Raw genomic sequence first — 25784 nt, forward strand, 5'->3', positions numbered from 1 at the left:
AGGTACCCTCTTGGCCGCCAAAAACTTTAAGGAAAAACGTTTGTAGTAAAAAAGTATAGTTTATTTTGAAATAAATCTCTTGTCATTTCGACTAACTATCAACCGGCTAACTAAGAGTTTTTAACCAAATACTTTACAAAAAATCAGAAGCTAATGAAACACAACATCAACCAAAAAAGACTGACTTACATAAAATATATTTTGAAGTGAGAATATTATATCAACCAGATCGCCCGAAAAGCTCAGGTTCGCTCGTACACTTTCCGCGAGCTTGGGCTACCTGTGGTCATAGCATCCGCAGAAAACCAGCAGGCTCGAATATTATAATGTTTCCTGAACCAAAATGGCGGCCAAAACATCTCAACAATTTTGTTCTAAACCAGACCTAATCCGTCAAGAATACAAGCGTTACAAGCGAAAAAAGCCCCCTCCAGACTTCAGCGAAGTCATAGACTTTAATGATCCACAAACCTTTCAAGGAAAGGTATCTGAATGGCCGTTAAAGTCGCTCCCTCATTCAGATTTCGGTTTAAAGTGCGCCCGCCAATGGCGAGCTTACCATTTAGACTGTCGTCCAGGACTGATTTTCATCGTGAATCCCTTTGTTTCTGGCGCTCAGCATTACTGGGCTCGTAGATGTTTGGAGGATTTTCCTCGAAAACCCAACATATCAAATCTGGATGCACATATGTCGATAGGTGATGATGACTGCATTTGGGCCTTGAGTAATAGGTACGCGGCACACACTAACATTACCTGAAAGCTCTATAGCACCCTTTTTGCTGCCAAAGTTTGAATGACTATGTGCGGTTCCAGAAACACAGATGTTTTTTTTGTGTGTGAAGTTATACCAACCCCTCCCCCAAAAAATTATCAAGCTTTCTGGGGTTGGCATACACCTATTTCGAATAAGGTTGCACTCTGAGAATAGGTGTATCGTAACCCGTAGTGCTTCATGGGTATCAAGTAAAAAGGCAAATACAGTCGAAGCTCTCTGAGCGACCGCTCTCGTAAGCGACCAGCCCCGATAACGACCACGATCACGAATCACCAATTGAATTGTCACACAACCTCTGTAATTCTAAGCTCTTGTAAGCGACCAACTTATTGGTGCGAACAGCTCTGTTAACGACCACAATTTCAAAACACCAACTAAGATTTTCTTTTATTTTTAAGCTCTCATAAGTGACCACAATGATTTTTGGCTTTATAACATCAGTCAACACCTGATAAACATCATATCCAATGCATGCTGAAATCACATATAAAGCGGAAATGTTGTAATGTTTCACAAAAGCTGCCCTTCCAGTAGGCAACCATAAAAGAATTTCATAATTTTAATTTTCTAACTTCAATTTCAACCATATGGGATTGACATTTCTTTGTCTCAAGAAAATGTATAATACAAGGAATCTCTAGTCCATTGCCAGCTCCACGATTGATCCTTTTTCCAGTTACAATAGCCATCCACTTGTTTGTTATGCACGCTTTAGAAATCGGCTAACCAAAGACGCCATGCGATCGTCGTAGACGCAGAAGATATTCTCATGACGAAAAGCTTAAGTCGTTGATATAAATGAGCATAACGAGCTACTTTGCGTAGAATTAATTGCTATTAAATAAAACAACTCACTCTCATGATAAGTCAAATACCTAGTTTTAAAATAAAATAATGAACCAAAATATTACAGCGTTGTTATTATCACAATGACTTTTAGATTCCATTTTAATTAAGCTCCCGTAAGCGACCAACACCTATTGTTCAAGTTTTCGGCGCACAGTGGTCACTTAGGAGAGCTTCAACTGTAACCGTAAATAAAATTCAAATCCAGGTTTCAAAAGCTTTAAAATTCTTGTTCATGTTCTTATTAACCTGCAAAGGGGGTTCACATACAAGAATTCAGCCGTTAATATGCTACCCATGAATCATTGCGGGTTACAACACATGGATTCTCAAGTGCGATCTTATTTGAAATAGGTGTATGCATGAGAAGCTTATGAAAAGAGGAAAGATGAATTGATGGGGGTGATTATCTACAAACAATCAACATACTGTATTGAATTGTCAATAATCTCCTGCAGGGGATTACATACAAGAAAGACATCATACGCACCTTTGCAGTCCCTGGACAAAGCAGGCCCCACCCCCTCCCTATTTTCAGATATTTGGCTTTAAGATGTTCACTATATTGAGTATCCCTATATCAAGGCTTAATTGTAGGTGTTGTTGTAATCATATCATCATAATCTTCATGAGCATACTCGTTGACTAATCTTTATCAAATTTTTATTTTCATCGACAGTGGCAGCAGTGAGCATGTAAACCTGATTGATCGGCTGCGTTGGGTCCACCTTGGCTACCAGTTTGATTACAATGTAGTGGATTATAAACCAGAGAAATACTATGGCTTCCCTAAAGATCTTGGCGGCCTGATGCATCATCTGGCAGAGGCGATTGGCTACTTAGGGTACACCCCTGAGGCAGGCATTGTCAACTACTATCCTCTGAGTGCATCTATGGGGGGACACACTGACCACTATGAGTTAGATCTCTCCTGGCCTCTCATATCCGTCAGTTTTGGCCAATCTGCGGTATTTCTTATAGGGGGCAAGACAAAGGATGTTAAGCCTACAGGTACAGTGGAAAAATGTGTGCCAGAGTTCTGATGTTCCAGGGTTAGCTCTAGGTCAGACAGGCACATAGCCAGACCTTGCCATAAGGTTGAGGGGGGGGGGGGGATGCGTTGGCGTAGGTATCTTATGCAGAAAGTTTAAAGACTTGGCCATTCTTTGAAAGGAAAAGACCACTTTTTTGGTGGTCAAGGGCTGTGTGTTACACCCCTGTGCCCAACCCGAGCTCACTGTCCGGTGATGTTACAAGATTTTATTCTAGGTCAGGGGGTTATTTTAGGATGCTTTATCCTATATTGCAAGATCTGGCGAGCAAGGGGGAGAGGTGGTTAGAAGAACATTTACCCATCTTTTCCTTTACCCCTAAAGCCTGGTTTCCATATAGTCGTAACAGTCCTGAGGGTCGCAACAGTCCTTTAGAGTTTGCCGCTGGCATGAACACATGACTCGCAATGGTTATAGGTAATTATATTTTGTTTATGGGCTGCAGAATTCTGAAGGAGTATCCCCTTTAACTGCCAATGGTAATAGAAAATGATTTTTTTTTGCAGTCAACTGATACAACCCTTACAACTGTTACAACTAAATGGAAACCAGGCTTAATAAAGGTTTCACATGTGCAGGGGTAGATCCAGAAGTTCCAGAAAGGGGAGGGGGGGATGGGTCAAGGGCTTCAAGAAAGGGTGGGCCAGCTTCTTTGTTCTTCAATAGATTTCTTTATATTTCTTGTTATTTTTCAGCAAAATCTCTAAAAATGGGGGAGAGCTGCTCGGCCCACCCCTAGATTCGCCCCTGATGTGTTATTAGCCTGTTGTGGTATCTTGAAATGAAGGAACGAATTCAATTCTGGCAATCTTTCTCCTTCATTTTTTTCACAGTACACACTTCTGTAAAATAATAGTGGCACAGTACCAAGCTTGTAGCCTGGATTTTAAGCGAGGTGGCTTGTCTACCCATTAAGCATTTTCTCTTAGTGGGTAACTATTCCTACCTCGCAGTGGTACTCAGTTTTCCATCCAGTCCAGTGGGGTGGTTCTTCCGAACCTCTCGGACACCCTCTGGCCATGGGCCTGGAGTTAATCCATAATATTATACTGTTGTTATTGTTTTTACAGCTTTGTACATCAGAAGTGGGGACATACTGGTTATGTCTGGGGAAGCTCGTCTAGCTTTCCACGCTGTACCTAGAATAATACAAGTTCAAACAAAAGATAATATACCGGAAGGTTTGACATGGTCACATGGAATGCTGCCCGAAGAACAAAAAACACACATGTGGACAACTACAGCAAGATCAGTGACAACTAAAACACATGATGGAGAACAGGACACAACAGAGCAGAAATCATATAAAGACAGCTGCTGTAATCCCAAGGCATTTTTAACTCAATCTCCACCTATGACAGAAGAGGAATGGTTGCCATTCGCAAAATATTTGTCCAGAACTAGGATTAATGTTAATGTAAGGCAGGTGCACTCTTTGGGGACAACAGTGAATAGTCCTCTACCCAAGGATGAGTAATAACAAGAAGATTTGAACACCAGGTTTATATAATTCAATGAATCAATAAATAAACAATCTAGTTGAAAAGCATCAAATAAATTTCCCTGCTAGCAGAGGCTTTTTTTCTCTGTATTTCGCTGGGCTGGAGTTCGCGAGGAAAAGATACTCTCTTTTCCTCGCGAACGCCAGCACAGTGAAATACAGAGAAAAGAGGCCTCTGCTAGCAGAGGCGTGAACGATTGTGCACCAAAATGGTATTCAAACTTACACAGTAGTACATTACCAAAGGCGCGGGTTTTTTTGAGCTGAATGAAAACATGACGGAAGAGCTGCCCAGATTCGCTCTCCTCGAAGGAACAATTGATAACTTTATAAATGACCAAGAAAACAAAAACACCCGAGCAAAGACAGACAGAGACATACTCTTACTCAAGTCGTTTCTTCAATAGAAGGAAGAGTCGAAGAAATGCCACCTGCCGAGCTCGACGAGTTGCTCAGTGAATTCATATTTACTGTGCGAACAAAGAAGGGAAAAGACTACTCGAGCCCGCTTGTGGAAAAGACTTCGCGTCCTCTCCAGTTCTGACGAAGACTGATTTTCCTATATACTAATATATTTTCAAAGAAACATTCTCAACTATGTATTGAAATATTGAACATTCTGTTTAGGTATCTTATTTTCGTATTTAGGGAAAACATTTAATTCCACGAAAATGTTTTGTCAAACATGTTGGCGCGTTTATCGGCAAAGTTAAGATTTTGTTCGACGCAAGAAAATATATCCGGGTTTATGAATTCTATGATCTTTAAATGATTTTTTAAGTTAAAGAAAATGTATTCGCGTCATTTCTATGCCCTTTTTTTCAAGTAAAGTCACTCTAAAAATTAAAACGCGTCTTGCTTTGTGTTTACTGCTTTTCCACTCAAATGGCTTCCTGGTTTTGACTGAATTTGCCACAGGAAAAAAAATCTCAGTATGTATGGAATAAAAACATTACACCATGGAAAGTGCTTGAACTATTTCAATTGACTCGTCACTTTGCACCAAAAAACTCACTCGTTCGCTGCACTCACTCGTTCGTTTTTTATGCTGCGCAACTCATGAATAAAAATAGTTCGCCCGCACTTCCCATAGAATAATCTTTGTATACTAAGACGAATGAAGCGGTACGAGTGCGTTAACTTGGCTTTTTTTACCCACGACCACTCCCACTTTTTTATGGACTCCATTGTAGGCTCTGCATTTTTTTAGCCTTAGGTAATATTTAATCTACCGTAAGGTCGATTATGTTGTACATGACGTGCGCTAAGAGAGATAATCGGCTGATCATTATCTCATTACTCTATCTACAAATCAATAGCTTTTCTAGGTAGCAGTTTTTGATCCATTGTGTTGTCAAAAGCTTTCCTAAGAACCTAGCTAAGCGTGAATGATTTTTTCACTAGCACGGGCGGGATAAGAGGCCTAGCTGTTCATCACGCCTTTGTTTTGTACTTCACAGAATCAACTCCTCCATCTAGTTCCACCTCGTTAGCCGAGCCAGTGTAATAGCTACGTGGCGAACTCGCGGAAAATCCCGCACAGCGGGCCAGACGTTCGGGACAACACCCCATGCACCCACGGGACTGCTCTCGCTTTTCCAAATAAGAACCGATTGAATTTAGTACGCTTGACGCGAAGCTCAACCCAATAATCATTAATACTAATCGAAGCCAGATCCAACCCGCAGACTTGGAATGCTCCCCCGGAACTATGTCGCCGTAACCAATAGTAGTGTAGGTTATAAAATAGGCGTAAACTCCTTCCAAAAATGGCCCCTCCGCTGCTTTGTAGAAGCCACCGCTGATGAGGACCACAAGGCAGAACTGCACGAACGTGAAGAAAACGCACTTTGCCTCGAGATCGGATACACTTTCCCGTCCAAGGCATCCTGTTTCAATGCGTTTTATCAAGCCCGAGACGGCCTTGTACTGAGCCTTGCCGGTGGCTTGTAGGAGCAGGGCAGCCACAGGTATCCCAAACAATGCGTAGAATATACAGAACATTCTCCCACCAGTGGTTTGAGGGGTTATAGTGCCATACCCTGCAAGATAAATTTTGACGTTAAAATCAAACTTGATGTCTTAATAGACACTCTTGTAAAAAATATGGAGGCCCTAGCAGAGTTTACGCGCCTATTGAAATTCCCTATACAAACTGCTAACAAATGCATACCCTTTTTTTTTGTTTTTGGCTACCAGAGTCTCCAAGCTTCACTTCATACGGCGGTAAAGACCAGAACGACTGCCGCCGCTTCTATGAACCTCTGGTTCTTGACTAAAGTATTGCTTTTGGGATAAGGCTAAGATGTTTAATGAAATTTTTATTTACCTGAAGAAGACGACACACAAATGACATGGGTAGGGGGAGGGGGGCTTATCCATCTAAATGTCTAGCTGTTGTTGATATCGGCGTGTTCTTCACGATATTAATTTCTATTTGCCGCAACATAACTGACGAAGTTTTATATTTCTTAACATTGTGTATGAAAGGATTATAACATAAATGTACTGATCTTGAATCTTTGGAAATAAACTGTTGCCTGTTCTTGAACTGGATTTGTAGTAGTGTTCTAAAACCATTGCAGTAACTCACTAACTGGATCCGAGCTATCAGCCATTAATTTATAATAAAGTAGGAATAGAAGGCAGATTGAACGTTCGTCCATGTAGAAAGCGCCGGGCCTTTCTTAATCGTTTAAAATATCATCACTTACCGATAGTCGTCACCGTTTGCAACACAAATGCAAATGAGTTCTTATAAGACCACTCGGTCGGACTTTGGAAAGCGTCTAAAGCTCTAGCAACGAAGTTTTCGAACTCTTGGTTGGTCATATTAAACCTGCGAGTCGTGTTCAGTCTTAGCTCCTCCTGATTCTCCTTGCTCTTTGCAGCCTCTACCTTTTGATGAGGTCCCTCGATCGCCATGAAGGATACCATGCCAATGCTCAAATAGACGATAAACAGAACAAAGCGAAGCAAGATGTTTCCCAGTATCATCGTTTTTAGGGTTCGTTTGTTGGCTGCTACGGCTTCTAGTGGCTATTTCCGCTTATGTTTCGATTTGTTATTGCAGCTGCCCCTTCAACTCTGATATACACCAGGGTAATAACGTAGGTATCTTCACCGCTATTATTGAACGGCTTCACTAGACTCAAGGTCGACGACACGCATCACCGGAGACAATAAAATGAACCTCCTTTTGTATGCAGATGTTTGCGCCATCCCCGATTGCACCTACTGTTATCCAATAGATTAATTTGTCGACGGGCTCTAACTGACCCAATTGACAATTTGAATATGACATGTTGACATTTATCCAAGCTAACTTCCCGCAAAAGCAAGCATAATCGCTTCAGAACAATTCGAGCAAAATAATATTAGGTATAGAATGCATTCAATGAGTTATGAATTATTTTCAAACTTATTAGCACTTATGCAAACATGAATTCTTGTATAAACAACAAATCGCTTATTTGAACCATAGTATCCAGGCGACAATTATCTGAAATTGGTTGGTTGTAATTCAAAGGGGTGTAAAGAATCTACTATGACAATATAGTCTAGAAAAAAGTCATTTACGCGATTTATTTATTTGGGTAATTGAAAGTTTTTTTTTGCTATTTGCAGACCTTTCTTTCTGTGAACTAATGGACCGCATTAATGGAAAAGCATATTGGAAAAGTTTACCTGCCGCGATTGTTAAAAACACAAATTGAAATTACGGATCTTAGTTTCTTTGACTCAATCTCCAGTAAAATCTAGGCATTACATGTGCTGCCAAATGTCGTGTTTTAATAACAGTCTAGAGAACGTGGCGAGCACCTAACAGTCAAAATAAATAGTTGCTTAGTAACTGTAATGTAGGAAATAAATTTTATATTGATTCCCGACTGAGAGACCGTAATTTTTTTCCTAGTAAGCGCTAGGTTACCGTATGCACGGCGGAGAGCAGAGTTAGGAAAAGACGGCCCGCGTGTACACGCTCTTAAAACAATAAGCATACAGAAATCGTCACTGCGCCCACTAGGTTAAAGATAAAAATGTTTATTTTTTGACATGGGTTGTGACCTTTTTGTAGTTTTTTTTAATGGATGGTCTAGAGAGAAATTATTATTGGTTTATGCATTTTCTTTTTCGATTTTGTCAGTAAAGTTTTCTCGGTCACATTGCTTGGAAGCAACATTGAGAGATTCTTTCCCTAAAAAGATTTGTGAGTATGGGCTTTTAGGGGTAATCATAGCAAACACCCATTAAAAACAAATAGCTTCAAACAGGCTGCTTCACTGTAAAACGTTATTTGTTTGAAGAGTAAACGTTCGGTTGTCCGCGGGTAATTTGATAAGGTATAATTTAACTGTGTTTATTTTGCCTATTTGACGTTTAAATTTGGTTTGAAAGACCGAAAATGATGATCTATATACTGTTTGTTTCTCTCTTTTAAATACTTTGCATGGACTGCATATAATGCTTCATTCCTGTTTCTGTTTCTATCACGATAGCCAGACTGCACTATATACATCCTAGCTTCTTCTTCTTATTGAAATCATAGAGAAAACGAGCAGGGGGTACCGCTAGGTGTACTCCCCCCCCTCCCCTCTAGCTTAACTTGCTCCATAAAAAATTGCCACTGATCGAAAATCAAAGTGGAATTTATGTTTCACTGTCTAGACTTTTAAAAAGAGGCTTCGTTCCAGGAGCTCGACCTATTTCAATTGAAATGTGACCCAATCTTAGAATTGCTCCTGATCTAGACTCAAGTTAGAATTGTCACAGACTCAAGTTGAATTGCCACAGATCTAGACTCAAGTTAGAATTGCCGCTGATGAATAGCTCAAATGAGGTCCAATATTAGAAATGGACCAAGTTAAACCCAAGTTAGACTCGCCAATAGTTAAAATTGCCACCGATGTTGACTCAAATGTCACAATCGCCACTATTCTTGACTCAAGTTAAAGTTGCCACCAAACTTGACTCAAGATAAAGTTGCGGCAATGATCCTGCCTCAAATGTCATAACTGGCACTGGTCTTGATCCGAGTTAGAATTGCCACTCGTCTAGGCTCATGGCGGCCAAGTCAGTCTCCATGACGTCCATATCACCCAGCACGCCCGACTCTTCCTGACGATGCGTTAGCCGAGGAACACCAGTAAGAAGTTCAGCGAGGATTTCAGGGCTTTTCTTCTTCATCTGCGACACACCAAACATAAATGTGCGTCAAGATCACCTTTGTAATTACGAAGACTGAGCTCTGGACTCTGAGGGTCGTTGATAAAATTCAATATCCCCTTTCTCATGTTTTGGACATCAATGATTACAGTTTGTAAAATTGATCTAATGGGGTGTGACTACGCAAAATTGATTCTTAATTGGGTTGACAGTTTGCGCAAAATAGATCTTAATTGGGGTGTGACAACGCCAAAATGTGTTTATGTTGGGCATTCGGAATTCGCGCCTTGCGCGTCCCCTAGAGGTTCACTCAAGCCTATAAATTTAGCTAGTTGCATTCGTCTTTCACTTGACCTTACCAGTTTCCATAACACGTCGTTTTTTCCGGGGTTGTTTTTCCCCAGTTTTCTGCTAGTTGATGCATGAACATGTTTGCATATTTTTACATTAAACTTGTTATATGGTCTCTAATAAACTGGTACGCGTCACTCCTCACACCTTGTGTGTTGTTTATGTAGAATATACAATATAAACATTTTCTGTGCGAAGGATCGCAGAGACTAAGCACAGAATTTATTTTAATTGGGGTTGACAGTTTGCGAATATATTTTCTTAATGGGGGGTAACTACGCAAAATTGGTCTTTATAAGGGGTGACATTGTGCGCAAAATCTTTATAAGGGGTGACAATGTGTGATGAATTGAGTTAAATGGAGGGGGGGAGTGACGACAGTGTGCGTACTTTTGAGCAAAACACTTGTCAAAATAGACGATAATCATTACAAACGATATGTACTTGCCTGCTTGATAAATGAGTGACACGCTAAAGAGTTTGATGTCGGCCTAATGAAAAAGTTTTTTCTGAATTAATAACAAAGTAGGATATAAGTGACATACAACTTAAAAAATGAAATAAACAACATACCTTAGTGATGGGTCATTTTGAACGCAGGCGTCAACAAACTATAAAAGACAATAATCAAACAGTTAATAACTAAGTTTTCCTATCAAGAGAATTTTCTTAGAGAAGCCCCCCCGCCCAGAATTTCCGCCGAAATTAGTCTAAATTCACAATTTTCTGGTGTTTCAAGTTCACTCCGCCGAGGTAGGTAGGCCGGTTTTTCTTCTTCTGTTATTACACAACAAAATCAAATCAGGCAGGATTTAAACAAGGCCCAGGTTATCTAGGGATGTCCCGTGTAATCTTTTAGAAATATCAGTCTTCTGAAGACATTAGTATTTAGAATTTTGTTACAAAGCCATATAAAAAATATTGTCGTTTCTGGTCGCCGCCCGCCTCTAGAATTTGTGCCGCGTGCAAATTTATTTTTTTATTTCCAGTCTTTCACTAAAAAACCGTTGGAGATCATGCAACCTTTAAATTTTAGATAGACTTCCAAATGGGCCACAAATCAAAAGCTGCGCTTGCACGAAAAATGCTATCGCACGTATTCTCTGATTGGGCAAAGATCACGGGCTTACATGCTTTTTTACGTAATTTTCAATGAAAACCGCACGCCCGCAAGCTCTCGAGGAAGGAATCATGAACAAAAACAACACATTTTTTATGTATTTTATATATATATATATATATATATATATATATATATATATATATATATATATATATATATATTATGTAGCCTAATTCTTTTTTTGTCCGATTACTTGAATAAAATGCAATATGTCTTTTCAGCTAACCTGATGGAATACAAGGGAAAACTTTTTTTGTCCTACGTTAGAGGCGGGGGCCTCTAGCGATGTGATGACGCTGCCAGTGTCCGTCCCTGTGGTGGTCGTGTGCATAGTACTGGTATCACTAGCATCCGAGCGTGTAGGGCAAAGAGATGGAGAAGCCTTGTGTAGCTTCTCCAGTAGCACCTGAAACAAAACAAGACATCTGGTAATATATTAAACATATTCCCCACGGAAGTGTCCTTCGTATGTATTCCCTTATATGGACATTGATGCCCATATTTAGAAGAGCTTAAAGCCGCATTGTCACCAGTTTATTTCCGGTCGATTACGTAACAATCTCCGATGATTTTTAACGGAAAACGCGAAAAATATTTCAAAATATTGAAAGCAGTGTGTTTATTGGAAGTTTCTTTGAGGATGTGATTGATAATTTAGAGCGGATGGCCTGTTTAATATTTCGGATTTTAATAGATTTTTTTGTCTTTTAACGGTTTCCGTCGGACCTCCGGAAGTAAACTGGTGACAATGCGGCTTTAAGTTTTCCCGCTCCCTGATCTCCAGAAAACATGGTGAAAAATGCTGATTCCTGTCAATTGGAGACTCGCGGCAAGAATTTATCAAGAGAAATTGGATCGCTTGGTCAATTTTTTTATCTCACTTATTTTGAAAAACCCTTAGACCCAGGCCTCCAAGAGATTGACCGAGCGGGTTTGAAGGTCACCCAAATATTGATGCGCATCAAATGTATAACCCAGAGACAGCCCGATTTACGGGCGATTTTTCTCAAGCCAGAGGACCAGCGTTCAACAGCATTTGGAGCGCATTTGATTATCGCCATACATTTATAATTTTTTACATTCATATTTTAGATATAAACCGGGTGACAATCTCAGCCTAGCATTCGTTTGGGTTTCCTGTGGTTTTTCGGGTTTTCTGCGGTTTGACATCATCCGAAAACATCTTCTCTGGGTGGGTTGGTCCCACTCACCACATGGCCTACCACAGGAATCCCGAACAGAGTGACAATGCTGGTCACACTCACCTTGGTGGGGGGTAGGCCGACGTATGGTAATGAGCCATGGGCAAGCTCGATTGCTAGGATACCGATGCTATAGATATCCGCGGAACAGTCGTAGCCCAGTAAGTCCTGGAGATTCAACACAAAACCCTTGAACCACAAGAAAACTACCCCTTTCACTCGTTTTCACGTCACTCTGACAGGAGCAAAAAATGGCAAAGTTCAAATTGTAAGGTAGTGTTAGCTTATATTCGCTTCATTTTTTGCATAGGTGTTCTTTGTGTTATATAAACCAAAATAAGCTTTAGTATATTTCGGTAGATAATCCGTTCTTGAGATATTGTAAGACTCTTGTTTTGTCGGAAGTTTCCCAATTTGGGCAAAATTGGTACATTTTTAGTGATTGGAACTTTGCTCAATCATATCTCAAGAACAAATAATCTACCAAAAAGTACCAAAGCTTATTTTGTTGAATAACATGCAAGGAACCTCTAGGCAAAATATCACATATAAGCTAACACAACCTTACAATTTGAATTTTGCCATTTTTTGCTCCTGTCCGTCACTCTGAATAAACAATGCGGCAAATGGGACTAATATATGTAGATGTCATTGTGATTGTATGTGTTTCGTTATGCTGGCTGGATGAGGGTATATGTACAGTATGTGTTTAGTTATTTCCTTTTTTTCAAGGGTTTTCCCCTTTTCCACTACCCTAACAAAAACCAACAATTTCTATCTCTGTTCCGTGGTCAGTTATGAGTCGTATGGGGTTTTCCCCTTTTTCACTACCCTAACAAAAACCAACAATTCCTGTCTCTGTTCCGTGGTCAGTTACGAGTCGTATGGGGTTTTCCCCTTTTTCACTACCCTAACAAAAACCAGCAATTTCTATCTCTGTTCCGTGGTCAGTTATGAGTCGTATGGGGTTTTCCCCTTTTTCACTACCCTAACAAAAACCAACAATTCCTATCTCTGTTCCGTGGTCAGTTATGAGTCGTATGGGGTTTTCCCCTTTTTCACTACCTAATTCATTTTTCACTACTAAATGTTTAGAAAAAAACACACACTTGTTTGAGGATTTCGGGAGCCATCCATGGCAGTAAGTCCACTGCATGGAGAGGAAAGTCATGAGCTTTCTTGCTGCCTGAGCTGTTAGGGTCCAGACGGAATGACTTGCGCAGACCCGACAGACAAACACGACCATCATTTCCGACCAGGACATGCCCACCCTTCATACCTCTGAAAGTAATGAAGCAAAAAATGGACTCAACAGAAAGTGTTTTGTGAAATTTAAAACAAATAGAGTATAAAACGGCTTCATGGACCTGGAGAAAAGGAGGCCAACATAGGGTGCAATATTATATAATCATCAAACAGCCTTTGGTACCTGTGAATGATAGACATTCTGTGTAAGTAGTCCAGGCCTTGTAATACTTCCTTTAATATCGCGGCAATCAGCGCCTCGGGCATACCATCACGGTAGCTCTCTGAAAGGATGTCCGCACAAGAGCCTGTACAGAGTGGAACAAACTCTGATGAACACCGACAAATTATCTTTTATCAATATAAGCCGACAATGATACAAAAAAACTCTCTGATTGGCATAAAGTCACAGGGGCAGCGAAGCTGGGCTAAAAAAGGGACGGAAGATGTATTGTATGCAAGGGGGTACAGGGCTCCCCAGAGAAGGTTTTGACATTTCCAGTAAAATGCTGAAAATGTAATAGCGGCGCTCCCACCGCGAAGCGCCGCGTGTGCGGAGCCCCATACCTAAGAAAAAGTGGTATATATAAAACAAATATGGTTACAAATATTGGTAACCCATTGACTCGAGTTTTCGTGACGCGATGTCCGTCCGTCCGTCCCTTAAAAGCATGCATTACACCTGCCAACCAAACTTGGCAGGTGTAATGCATGTGTCAAGGGAGGTACAAATATGTGGTCACGTGATTTGTGACGTCATCGATGACGTCACTAGAAGCAATAATATGCTGACTCCATTAAAACAAAAAAATATTTATATTTCACGAAGGAAACATCATATGGCAACCAAACTCGGTAGGTGTCATGTAGGTATCAAGGGGCTGCAACAATATGGTCACGTGTGGTATGACGTCATCAATAAATTAAAACTTCCCCAATGCCGAAACATCCTATGACAACTAAACTTGTTATGTGTCATGTAGATGTGGGGGAAGGGGGGCATAAAAAGTTGGTTGCGTGATCTGTGAAATCGTTGACGTCGTCAAAAACAGAAATATAATAATATATAATATTATTAACAATATTTATTATTAAGTGAAAATTAGCAAAGATTTGGTCATTTGGAGCTCCGCTTTTGGGCAATGCCTAAATCTATATATTATTTTTTATAAAAAGAAACGTCATTAACTCAGCTTAGCTGAGTCAAACAGCATGGCGAAGATACTAGTATGCATCAGAGAATTATGAAAACCTTTGTAGTTATAAAACGGCTGTATCATAAAAAGATGTGTCGATAGTAAGCATTACACTAAAAGAGTGAAAGAAACTTGCATGCAATAGAAGACAATATTTGCAAGATTGGTTGTCATTGGTTGTGCTGATGCCCAAACAACAAAGAGTTATATGTGGGCCAAATGGTTAAAAACCCATCAGTCTAGGAATGGCTCAGGGTAGCATACATACCATAGGACATAAGTGGGAATATTGTCCACAACTCTTGGTTTATGATGAAGGTAGAATATAAAGGTAAGATGTTAGGATGATGAAGTGATCTCAGCATTTGAACTTCATGCTACAATGAAATTACAAAAGTATTTTATAGAAAATAATAGAACATAGTTTTAATGTGATTATTTCATGGAGGTATAATGAAAAAAGTGCTATTGGCAATTGTTCAGTATCAGGTTTTTGTAACGCCACATATCGAACTTGATATAAGATCTTGTTGGGTGCGAGAGCTTTCTGAACGCTCAATAATAACAGGAAAGCCATTAACTGCTTTAGCTTGAGAGCCCCTTTGAGATTTTCCGAGGTTGACAGGTATGTATTATATATGTACTTTACATAATAAAAATAACCGAAAAGGGCATTGAGGGCATCAACCTGAAGCGGAGGCTATCAAATTAGAAACATAGACAATGCACCTCACCTTGAGGGTTTCTAGTTGATCTGTACTTTGGACATCTAAGTCTGTTCTTTTCACCACAAGGAATGTTGAAGAAGGTATGTGAAGAGCAACACAGACCTTGGCTGAGTCATAGAAGCCTCTGCCTGTTGAATAATGTAACATGAACAAAAATATTTTAACCTATGCTTGGTTAGAATTTTTGTAATCATTGATGAATAGATACAAGCCAAATGCATTGTTCTTAAAATATAAAAGATAATCAAACACAAAATAAATAGGTCTGCAATAATAATAAATCTCAAAGGATTAAATGTGATTAAAGTAAGCCACTCACCAATCATGGTTTCAAACCTATAGTCTGCAGGTGCAGGATGGCAAACAATGGTAGGTAGGCTTCTACTGAGCTGATCTGTAGACATGCTTTTGGGCTATAATGCAATATTATGGCACTAATCAAATCCAACATTTTTAATTTTTATAACATGTAGAAGCATTAAGAAATGTTTTTACACTTAAAACAATATGTGGGTTATGCACTAACATAATCATTAGCATATATTAATTATCTGATCTTACATAGATAGGGGTATCATCATTCAGCTTGATTAATCAGGAGATTTCTGCTGGAAATTGTTAGAGCTTTTACATACTGGAGTTTTCAGACTTAAAACATACCAAATCACAATTGCTAAGTTTGATTGACTGAAACTCAAAATTATTCTAAAGTAAATCAAAGAGACATTGAAATAAAGGAAGAGTTTAATTTAAGCAAGATCTAATCGTGTAAGCAATGCAAAATAGCTTTGATGACATCAAAATCGAGCTGTTAAAGAACAACATTAAAATGTGTTATTAAGCAAATCTGGATTCAGTTGCATTGGTGTTATCTTCACTCAACAACTGTCTGTTTTGGATCATAGAACAGGTAAACATTTGAACACGCCGACTTTACATAGCAGTTTGAAAAAACATAATTACAGAAATGAAACATGATGAGGAGAATACCTCGTAATACTTCACTTTGAAATAGTGATGCATTTTAGACTTTATCCCTTTTTTCCTTGAGGGTGGTTCATAGAATAAATGGGAACAACCTCATTGTTATCCATCACACTACACCTTGTGGCAGATGTGCAATATTTTGCTATCACAGTGGTATATGACTTAATCTGCTGACTTTAACTAAAGTTGAATGTGGTAGAGTTTATTTACCTAATGCACCATGATTGGGTAAATGTAATTGAGACAATTGATCTTGATAATAGATCTAGAGTATTTGTGTATTTTTTAAAATGATACAAATGATATTTAGAAAAGATTGCTAAAAAACACTTGTCATAAATGCTGACCAATTTGAATAATGAAATATGTCATTATAAAATTGGATGAAGTGTTTTTTATTAATAATAAATTATCTGATCACAAGAAGGGGAAAATGCAGAATATCTGCAGTCAACTGAGAATATTCTGCTGTAAATTGAGTAAAAAGGGAAACTAACCAATGTATAATTGACACAATGAAGTACATTGGATCTCAACTGCAGATTATTATCTCTTTAACTTTTAGAAATAACATTCCTTTTTTTTCCAAATAATTCAAACACTATCAATAACTCTGTAACATTGTAATGCTATTAAGATGCACATTAGATTCTCTGGCTTTATTTTGTTTATTAAATATCTGTTATGTTTCACAAGCCCGTCAAACTTGTCTTAAATAATCTTAGTGTGCAAACAAATATCTATTCAAATTTGAATTGGTGACATTATTTTCAATATGTGTTTTATTTTAAAGTACTCATTGAGCCCCCAAAGGCATGGTAAAAATATGACTTTGGTTTTATGTGTATGTCCTTTTCATACCTGTCAACCTCTATATAGCTCAAGGCTTGAGAATTTTTTTGGGGAGGGGTGGGTATATTCATTTTTTCCAGTATACCTGTATGACCATTGGATATTGTCATAAACAATTGGTGACTAGGACTAAATAAGATCATTGATTGAATTGCTTGTTGCTGTGCTTTCAAAAATACAGAACATACAGTATTAATAAATGTTGTCTGGGAGGTTTTAGGTACATCATTCTGTTCAAAAAAAAATACATAAAATTTAAAAATATATACATAAAAAATTTGATGGAAAAGCACAGCATAATATTGTTAAAAGTTCCTTCTAGCAGCCAATATCTTACAAAAACTTGAACAAAATTCTAAAATATACTAAAATTCTAAAGTATATAGGGTTTCGGTTGTAGGTGGAAAAAATGAAAAAAAGGTGGGCCTTTCTTATGAAAAAAATGGGGAATACTAAACATCTTTTTTGTGCATAAAATTACAAGTGGCATACCAACTGTTTTCTTTTGTTAGTCAGTCTTTATTAAAAGACGCCCCCACCCTCCCCTTAACAATTTGTTGGGGGGGGGGGGGGGGGGGCTAGTACCCCTGGTTTCCCATGTGGAACTCCCCTGGGAATAAAACAGTGGGTCTTAGGTTAAAAAAGAGTTTGAACACTTTGCCTTTAAAAAGTAATTTGCATTTGTAAGTGTAACGTTTTATACTATATTGTATCAATATACCATTTTACTAGTTTTGCAATATTAGTTCGTGTCCTGCGTGCAAGCCCTTGCAGTCCATTACATAACATTAACATTTTACTCACAAAAAATTAAAGCAGCAAAAAAGCATGTACTACATGGATTTAATCTTAATAAGGATTTGTTTTTAACTTAAATGAATCAACAACAGTAGATACTAAGTAGATTCAGGTAGAAAATAATTTAAAAAAAACATACAAAATAGATTTTGTATTGTTTGCACAGACAGACTACAATGCGATGCACCCTTCTGGGACCACCTTGGCAGTTTTGTGAACTACCAGTGAGGATGTGAGAAAGAATATGTCCGATCGAAATGAACTTCAACAGCCTATCAGTGAGACAAAAAAAATGCTTTAGAGCTGATCACATCATGATGGAATTAGCTCATCATAATGATAAAATTTGTTAAGACTGTTTTTTTAATGTGGTAATTATCTTTCTTAAACCATTGGCTATGGTAGGTATATGGAAATATACTCTATAAACTACATCCTCATATATTAAAATGGAGCAATCATTTATGTCTCCATAGCTATTCACTCACCCTATTCTGTGGTTGCTGTTGAAATTCTCCTGATATAGGACCAACTGCAGAGTGTGTTCTATCAACACAGGAGCACTGGAAAATCATTACATAAACATTATTATTATAAAGAAACATGACAGATAGGATAATTAATGTTGATATGATTTTAAGCAAATTTAATCCTAAATTATCAGAATTTACATCAGTCATGTCCAATTTTAAACAACAAGAGCTTTGGTATTTCAATCTTGGATGTTTGAGTTTGAGTTAGATTACGCTTTATGGCATCAGCTCCCTAGTTAGCTTACTTATGTTGTATAAAGTATATAATTTAAATATAAGACTTAGATGTAGTTAAAGTTGACGGCAAAAACCACAGGGTCTCAACCTCTAATGAGTCAGAGTAGTGGGTCTTTATACGTCTTTTCATGAATGACGTGTAGAACCCGGGAAGAAGGGAAAATCTTAAAATCAGCAGCAATGAAAGTACTTACTAGATGCGTCATGTATCCATTCAGGAAAAGTCTTTAAGATGAACTATAACAAGAACATTTTCGTTCTCATCAACAAAGGGGCATGGCTGCACTAGAGGAAAACTCCATTTTGACAAGCTATGGGAGTCGCCTCGTTCTTAATTCCCGTTTGTTCGATGGTATAGGTTCGTATGATATATGTGCGATACAATAGCTGCATTTGATCCAGACGAGGGGGAATAAGGGAGAAAATTGATGAGAGAGAAACGAATACGGATAACCTTTACAACGGAGAACCGCTGGTCTGTCATGCATCAAATCTGTAATCTTTATATACAAAAAAGAAACCACAATTTCTGTCAAGTCCTCGGTAGTATAGTGGTGAGTATCCCCGCCTGTCACGCGGGAGACCGGGGTTCGATTCCCCGCCGGGGAGAGGACTTCAATTTTTTTTTTCTTTCAGCGGACATTCTTTATTTATCAAAACAGACAACAAATAATTTTGCATGATATAGTTTAGTTGTATTCTAATTGTAAGCAACTAAGATTTTAAGATGTGCGGTGAAAAAATTTGGAGAACTAAAATCCTGGCCCCAGTCCTCCCGGCTCATATTTTCATTTTCTTCTACTCGTCGGGATACCTGTGGATGTAAAAGGATTTCAAAATGGAGGCAGCTGTTCAATGCAGGTATGAGAGAAAGCTAAACAAAAAAAAAGTGGGATTCTCTAAAAATATTAATTTTGTTTTCCCTACTGTTGTTCATATTAATTGATCCTGTATACTGAACCAACTATTTCACTTTAATTTTTGTTGTCCCTCAACACAATCTGGTAAGCTTAAATAGGGGGGTGAATAGGGGTATGTAAATCCGCCGATCCGCAACATTTTCGGGGCAAATCCGTGGATCCGCAGATATTTTTAGATCCGCATGGTTTGACAGATAAACAATAGCATCGATTGAAATTCATTTAAAATCCGAAATTCGACCGTCAAAGCAGTCAAAATCCGAAATCCGTGCCCAAATTGTCAACAGATCCGTGATCCGCTGTATTTCCAAAATCCGCCAGTCCGCTGAAATAATCATCAAAATCCGAAAGCATTTCGGGGCTGAATCCGCCGATCCGCGAACCTATTCACCCCCCCCCCCCCCCACCCCCTTAAATTATTTGAGTTATTTAGTAATAAGTAACTTAACTGAAGATATTTCATTCGCCTTGTAGTGATGGCATTCAACCCACAACACATATGGATAGCTTCCATTTTGACAGCGCTTCATCAATGAGATATCGATTGTTAGGGAAGACAGGATTGCAAGTCTCCGTTTTGAGCTTTGGTAAGTGCCACTCAGGTCCAAAGGGGAGGGGGGGGGGGGTCTTTTACTTGTAATGGTGTAATGATTTTCACTACAGCATTAGAAACAATACTTTAGGGCTAGTAATTTTAACTTTAAAACCAGAACAAAAAAAACAGCAGGCTACCTACATTTTTTTACCTTTAAAAAGGTTAGGGACGATATAAGTACTTTATCCTTCTCAACAAAGAGTGGGTGATAGGTTCAAAGCTGAAAATGGTATTTTTTACGCAAGTCTCAAAGTCTATTTTTACAAAATTTTAGGGGTCTCAGAGCCTTGCTTTTTTTACCACGTTCTCGGAGTCTCAGGGTCCTGAATTTTTGTCAACTCGATCTGATTTATGTTGTTACCATGCCACAGGTTTCCCCGTTCTTTTTCGTAGTTTAGGAAGAATATATTATAACTTATTTTTTTTCAACTGAAATTTATGATATACCTCAAGCAAGTTATCCGAAAACAAGCTCGAGAAAAAAAGCCAAAATACCTGAGTCACTATGGCCTTAGTTTCCTCACCTAAATGGGGAAATAACCTCTTTACTCTTTTCCATAATAATTAAAAAAATTAACAAGAATTTATAGAAGAAGAAAAAAAAGTTGGAGAATGGTGACTTAATGTTTTTTAATCAAAGCTAAACTACTTGTATTTCGAATTATATGCAAACCAGCATACTCTTGATGATTAGATGTGAGAAAATTGATGTAATGTTTCAAATTGTTTACATTGTCCTCCAGAACATCTTTGGGACATCACTGGGACGTCTTTTGTACACCATTAAACATCTTTAGCTTTGGTGCACATATTTTTTTTCTTAGTTGGCAGGTATTTTATCTTTTCAAATTTTGTTTACAGATAACATTTTGTTGTGTACACAGCATTACTTGACTGGTTCCAGCCCTATTTGCATTGGTTCCTGCCCAATGGTTCAACAGGTTAAATTTAAGTTCATGATAGCACATTTTATATTTCATGTGTGCTGACTCTTGTCAGTGTCACCTCCAGAAAAAGTATGTCAGGAAGCAGCTCGCACAAATATTGCAAGAGGTGCTTACTTTCGTTGGCATTTCATCATTTTTTCTGGAACTGTCTGCACCAGATTTAAGTTTGTGCATGTAAAACAGTAGAAATGATAAATAATATCTTTATTCAGGTGCTTCCTCCTTAGGAAGCGTGTTTCGAGAAACAAGAGAAGAAGAGTCCATCCAAGTAGTGCACCATGCTTTGAAGTCTGGAATAAATTACATTGACACAGCACCCTGGTATGGGCATGGCAAATCAGAAATGGTTTTAGGAAAGGTACCATATGTTACTATCATAGTTAATTTATCCAAGTGTTAATAAAAGTTATTTTAAATCATTTGTCAAAATTTAGGCTTTACAAGGAATCCCAAGAGACGCATATATTTTATCCACAAAGGTATTTTTTATGCTTTTTAGCAATTTTTTATTTATTATCTTAGTGACCACTGTAAATAAATACACTGTACTGTTAACTGCCTTTTTATTGTCCCCAGGTTGGTCGATATCTTCCTGAAGTTGACAAGATGTTTGACTTCTCAGCCGAGAGGGTCCTCAAAAGTGTAGATGAAAGTCTTGCCAGACTTGGTCTTGACTATGTTGATATAATCCAGGTAATTTGCCATCATCTCCATCTCTTTATATAGCTGCTTGTAAGTATAATTATAGTATTCACATTATGATCTTCTATCCTGTAGGTACATGATATGGAATTTGCCCAGTCTTTAGATATTATTGTCAAAGAAACTCTGCCTGCATTATTGAAGGTAAAGTGAACGTAAACATATTTACTGTGAGTTCAAAAAACCCAATATTGAGCACAGCCTTACTATTCTCTTGGTGTAGGTTTACTTAGTCAGTATCAGACTTGGCTTGAACATTTTCACAATCACCTCCTATAGCTGTATTTTATTCTAGAATAAAGGCCGAGTATCATTGATTTGTGATGTCTATTTATTCAAAATAAGCAGTGTTTCTTATGGTTTGGGGCAGTTAAGAGTTTCATCATACTTAATCCCTCCTAAAAAAAGTAAAAGCTAGCAAGCTTTGAAGATCAGATCAGGCCACCATGTTTAAAATACTAGTAAAATCTGGCAAAACACTACCACAGCATGGTACAATATACAAGTACGAAATACGAGTGTAGCAAATACTCTTAATTTCATTTTGTCACCAATGTCTTCAGGTAAAGGAGCAAGGTAAAGCAAGATTTATTGGAATAACAGGTTACCCATTGGAAAATTTTAGGTAGGTGCAATTTTTTTAAAAACAGTACTCAAGAAGCGAGAAGAACGGGTGCATGTTGAACGAGCCCAAAGAAAAAAAAAAGTAAAGACTCTGATTTTCTGTGAAATTGTTTCTGTATTATCTTTAAAAAGAAAATATAAGGTTCTTGGCTCGAATGAACTTGCTTTATGCTGGCAAAACCAATTGGCTATATTGGTGTCTTTTAATTTTGATAGCACAAACCTGAGAAATAAATTTCTTTTTTTTAGGAAAGTAATAAACAGTAGCCAAGTCCCAATAGATACGGTCCTTACATACTGCCATTGTTCTATGAATGATGTCAGTCTTCTAGAGTATCTACAGTATTTCAAGGTATGTATGACCACAGGTAGCCCAGGCAATGGTTTTGAAACAATGTTCGTAGCTTGGAATCGGCTGTTATTCTTAGAGGATTAGAGGTGAAACAAGTGTATTGAAGTCGCGATTTTTTGTGAAACATTGCCAATAAAATTGCCTTAAAACTTAGAACATACCTTGTTGTTGTCATATTTATGTGTAATATATGATTTTTGGGGGTTTTCGTAACGGAATATATGACTTCTCTCCCCCTACTAAGGAAAGAGATTCTTTCAGTCTCTTTCTAAGTTTTAAGACAATTTTATTGGCAATGTTTCACAAAAAAACGCGACTTCAATCCACTCGTTTTACCTCTAAGAATAACAGCCGATTCCAAGCTACGAACAAGCTTCAAAACCATTGCCTGGGCTACCTGTGGTATGACTTGGTTTGCACCATGAAAAAGACCTTCATCTCTTCATAGAAAATGAATTATCACAAAAAGTCACCATGCAATATACTGTTAATATAATTTTAATTTAAGGAGCAAGGAGTAGGTGTTATCAATGCATCGCCCATATCCATGGGTCTACTCTCTGATCGGGGGCCACCAGACTGGCATCCTGCAAACGAAAACACCCGTGAAAAGTGCCGTGAGGCCGCGCTTTATTGTAAGGTAACAGAACACACTATTTGTGTGCAATTCCAAAAAAAAAATATTGAAAAAAAGGAACAAAACACAGTCACAAGACGTTTTTCTTGTTAAGATCTCCGTTACATGGTCAATTTTGTTAGAGGCCTCCTTTGAATACGGTACGGATGAGTTTTAGAACAAAAAGACCGCAGCCCAACTCTTATGTCAAAGCTTTTGATTATTTTGATTGACGGAAGAGGTTTGCAATTTGAACTTCCAGAACTTTCAACTTTCACGATAATAAATTTGTCCTGGCTGGCATGATAATGCCAACTGCGGATCCATTATCTTATCCTGTCACGGTCGTATCATTTAAAGATTACAAGAAAATGACGAGCAAGGGCGTGACTGTGCCCTCCCCCAAATATTTTATTCATGTTTCTGTATTTCTGTATCGTTTTCCCCCTCCACCCCCAACCCCCCCCCCCCCCCCCCCAATATTTCGAGACCTGCTACAGCTCTGGTAAAGGCAACGTTCTATCAGACTTTGCCTCCTCGATTTGAGATATGATAGTGTAATAATTTATTTTGAGTAACATTTCCCTGCTAGTAGAGGCTCCATTTCCTTGTATTTTGCTGAGCTACCGTTAGTGGGACAGATACCGCTGCAATTGGTTGAAACTGTCTCGCGGCATACGCGCAATAGGAGCTTCGAGTCATGGCAGAGGTATATTTTCCTCGCGAAAGTCATCCCAGCGTAATACAAAGAATAGAAGCCTCTGCTACGGGAAGAGTAACATGACATTCAGATGTTATTTCTTATAATTTCTGGATTGAAACATATTTTTTTGTTCTATAAATCACGTTTGTTTATATTTTTATATAGAGTCAAGGTGTTGACATATCAAAGCTAGCCATGCATTTTTCGCTGTCTAAAGAAGGTATTCCGACGACCTTGGTGAGCACGGCTAGTTTGGAAAACCTGCAGAAGAACATAGACATAGTTAGACAAGCTGCGCTGACAGACAAGGAGAAAGATGTTTTGAGTTATGTCATGAATAAGTAAGTTCACAGTAGTTTACAAAATACAATAACGGTATATAGCCTTTTATTATAACATTAATCATTTTCCCGCAATTTGATTTTTTCTTCTCAACACTTTCTCGATAACTCCAAAAAAAAAAAGAGTTTCTTTTTTTCATCTAACACTTTTTACTTTTTGCCAATACGTTTTTTCTTCCAGTATATTTTTACCAGCCGGGAATCTGTCTTGGGAAGGCGTCGAGGTTGACAGGTATCGTGACGCGCTACAGAATCTACACAATAGTAAGAACTGATCTGCAACTAGTGGCTGTTAGTAGATGGTATAAAGCCGCAATTTAGTACATAAACCAGCAAGAGTAGATAATCATTGTCATGAGGTTACACCCATGTATTCCATCCGAGCTACATCATGAATGAAATATGACAAAATCCGATAAAGAACAAGCCTACAGATGTTGTTCAGCACGTAGATGATAAAAATTAACAAGCTATTCGTGTAATTTTTACTTTAAAAAATGAAATTTAAATAAGTATCGAGAAAGGGATATCTGACCCTATGTAAATAAATTATCAGAATTTAAAATAATGATTATTTTTGTTTTCTGTACTGGTTAACTGTTAGCCATGGTATCATGGTAAATTTAGACATGAATGAACTAATTATCAACAAGAGTCTCTTGTTATCAACCAAGCGCGAGGTCTGTACGGAAAAATATCAGCCCGAGGTCTTAGTACAGCCCGAGCAATCAAGGTTAAAAAGTCGTCAAGGTCCAAGTCGTCAATGCAATGCAATGCAATAATCCTTGTTTATCGAGGGTAGCATATTAACCAAATTAACAGTTTTCTAACATATGGCCCTCGTTAACATTGTAAGCACTGTCGCTGGGGGTGGTCACTGCCAGAGGGTTTATTGCGTCACCAGTGGTATTTAACGTCACTTCGAATCAGGTTTCTGCAGTGCAGCTTGAAGAGACGGACCTCCGGTTTAGTGTCCTTATTCGAGAAGATTGGAAACACGCGAGAATAACTTCAACGCACTTGTGACAAAAATTCGAATCAAGGCAGGAACCCGGAAAAAATTCCCCAGTTTGAGCCAGGATTCAAACCTGGGCCACAGCGGTGAGAGGCCGCTTTTATTATATGGCTTTTTTCGAGGACTAGACGATCTAAGAGTGTGAACTCCGGAGATATTTTCTAGTAAACTATAACCCGTAAAACAGAGATAACTGATACGATTTTCACGTAACCTGAGTAAAAGGCCTTTTTCTGAGAGAAAACAAAGCGCGGGCGTTGATAAGACCAAGAAAGACTGGAGAAAAGAGTGAAGGGGAAGGCTTTCGTTTCCTTTAAAATCTCTCTAATGCGTAGCCTTGCATACAGGCTCTCAAGTTTATTGGGATTCCTGTG

General features: G+C 38.3%; 4 protein-coding genes and 1 non-coding gene across 6 annotated transcripts; 3 read left to right on the top strand and 2 right to left on the bottom strand.

Moving 5' to 3' along the window:
* The first annotated feature begins 305 nt into the window (after nucleotides 1-305).
* LOC5515776 (nucleic acid dioxygenase ALKBH1) lies at nucleotides 306-4518 on the top strand. The gene is made up of 3 exons (XM_032385605.2): nucleotides 306-732; nucleotides 2304-2635; nucleotides 3747-4518. The coding sequence occupies exons 1-3, from the start codon at nucleotides 344-346 to the stop codon at nucleotides 4151-4153; spliced, it is 1128 nt and encodes a 375-aa protein (XP_032241496.2). The 5' UTR covers nucleotides 306-343; the 3' UTR covers nucleotides 4154-4518.
* Nucleotides 4165-8214, bottom strand: LOC5515777 (potassium channel subfamily K member 9). Its single transcript, XM_001635897.3, has 2 exons — nucleotides 6892-8214; nucleotides 4165-6219 (listed from the first exon to the last, which is right to left on the bottom strand). The coding sequence occupies exons 1-2, from the start codon at nucleotides 7172-7174 to the stop codon at nucleotides 5612-5614; spliced, it is 891 nt and encodes a 296-aa protein (XP_001635947.3). The 5' UTR covers nucleotides 7175-8214; the 3' UTR covers nucleotides 4165-5611.
* A 416-nt stretch (nucleotides 8215-8630) lies between these two features.
* Nucleotides 8631-19083, bottom strand: LOC5515778 (STE20-related kinase adapter protein alpha). Its single transcript, XM_001635898.3, has 12 exons — nucleotides 18790-19083; nucleotides 18314-18388; nucleotides 15508-15601; nucleotides 15195-15316; nucleotides 14729-14837; nucleotides 13449-13572; nucleotides 13129-13300; nucleotides 12083-12187; nucleotides 11044-11223; nucleotides 10268-10305; nucleotides 10143-10185; nucleotides 8631-9364 (listed from the first exon to the last, which is right to left on the bottom strand). The coding sequence occupies exons 1-12, from the start codon at nucleotides 18799-18801 to the stop codon at nucleotides 9215-9217; spliced, it is 1224 nt and encodes a 407-aa protein (XP_001635948.3). The 5' UTR covers nucleotides 18802-19083; the 3' UTR covers nucleotides 8631-9214.
* A 49-nt stretch (nucleotides 19084-19132) lies between these two features.
* Nucleotides 19133-19204, top strand: Trnad-guc. Its single transcript has one exon. It is a non-coding gene; the product is annotated as a tRNA-Asp (tRNA).
* A 147-nt stretch (nucleotides 19205-19351) lies between these two features.
* On the top strand, nucleotides 19352-24868 carry LOC5515835 (L-galactose dehydrogenase). Of its 2 annotated transcripts, none has more exons than XM_032385606.2 (11): nucleotides 19352-19456; nucleotides 19990-20102; nucleotides 21270-21415; nucleotides 21492-21536; nucleotides 21634-21750; nucleotides 21835-21903; nucleotides 22323-22384; nucleotides 22633-22735; nucleotides 23244-23375; nucleotides 24220-24395; nucleotides 24577-24868. In XM_032385606.2, exons 1-11 carry the CDS (start codon nucleotides 19434-19436, stop codon nucleotides 24668-24670), a joined length of 1080 nt encoding a protein of 359 aa, XP_032241497.2. In that variant the 5' UTR covers nucleotides 19352-19433; the 3' UTR covers nucleotides 24671-24868. The 2 variants fall into 2 exon arrangements, with proteins under 2 accessions (XP_032241497.2, XP_032241498.2); XM_032385607.2 differs by having other exon boundaries at nucleotides 21285-21415.
* Nucleotides 24869-25784: the final 916 nt, after the last annotated feature.

Source organism: Nematostella vectensis, chromosome 2, assembly GCF_932526225.1.
Source record: "Nematostella vectensis chromosome 2, jaNemVect1.1, whole genome shotgun sequence".
Lineage (NCBI taxonomy): Eukaryota > Metazoa > Cnidaria > Anthozoa > Actiniaria > Edwardsiidae > Nematostella > Nematostella vectensis.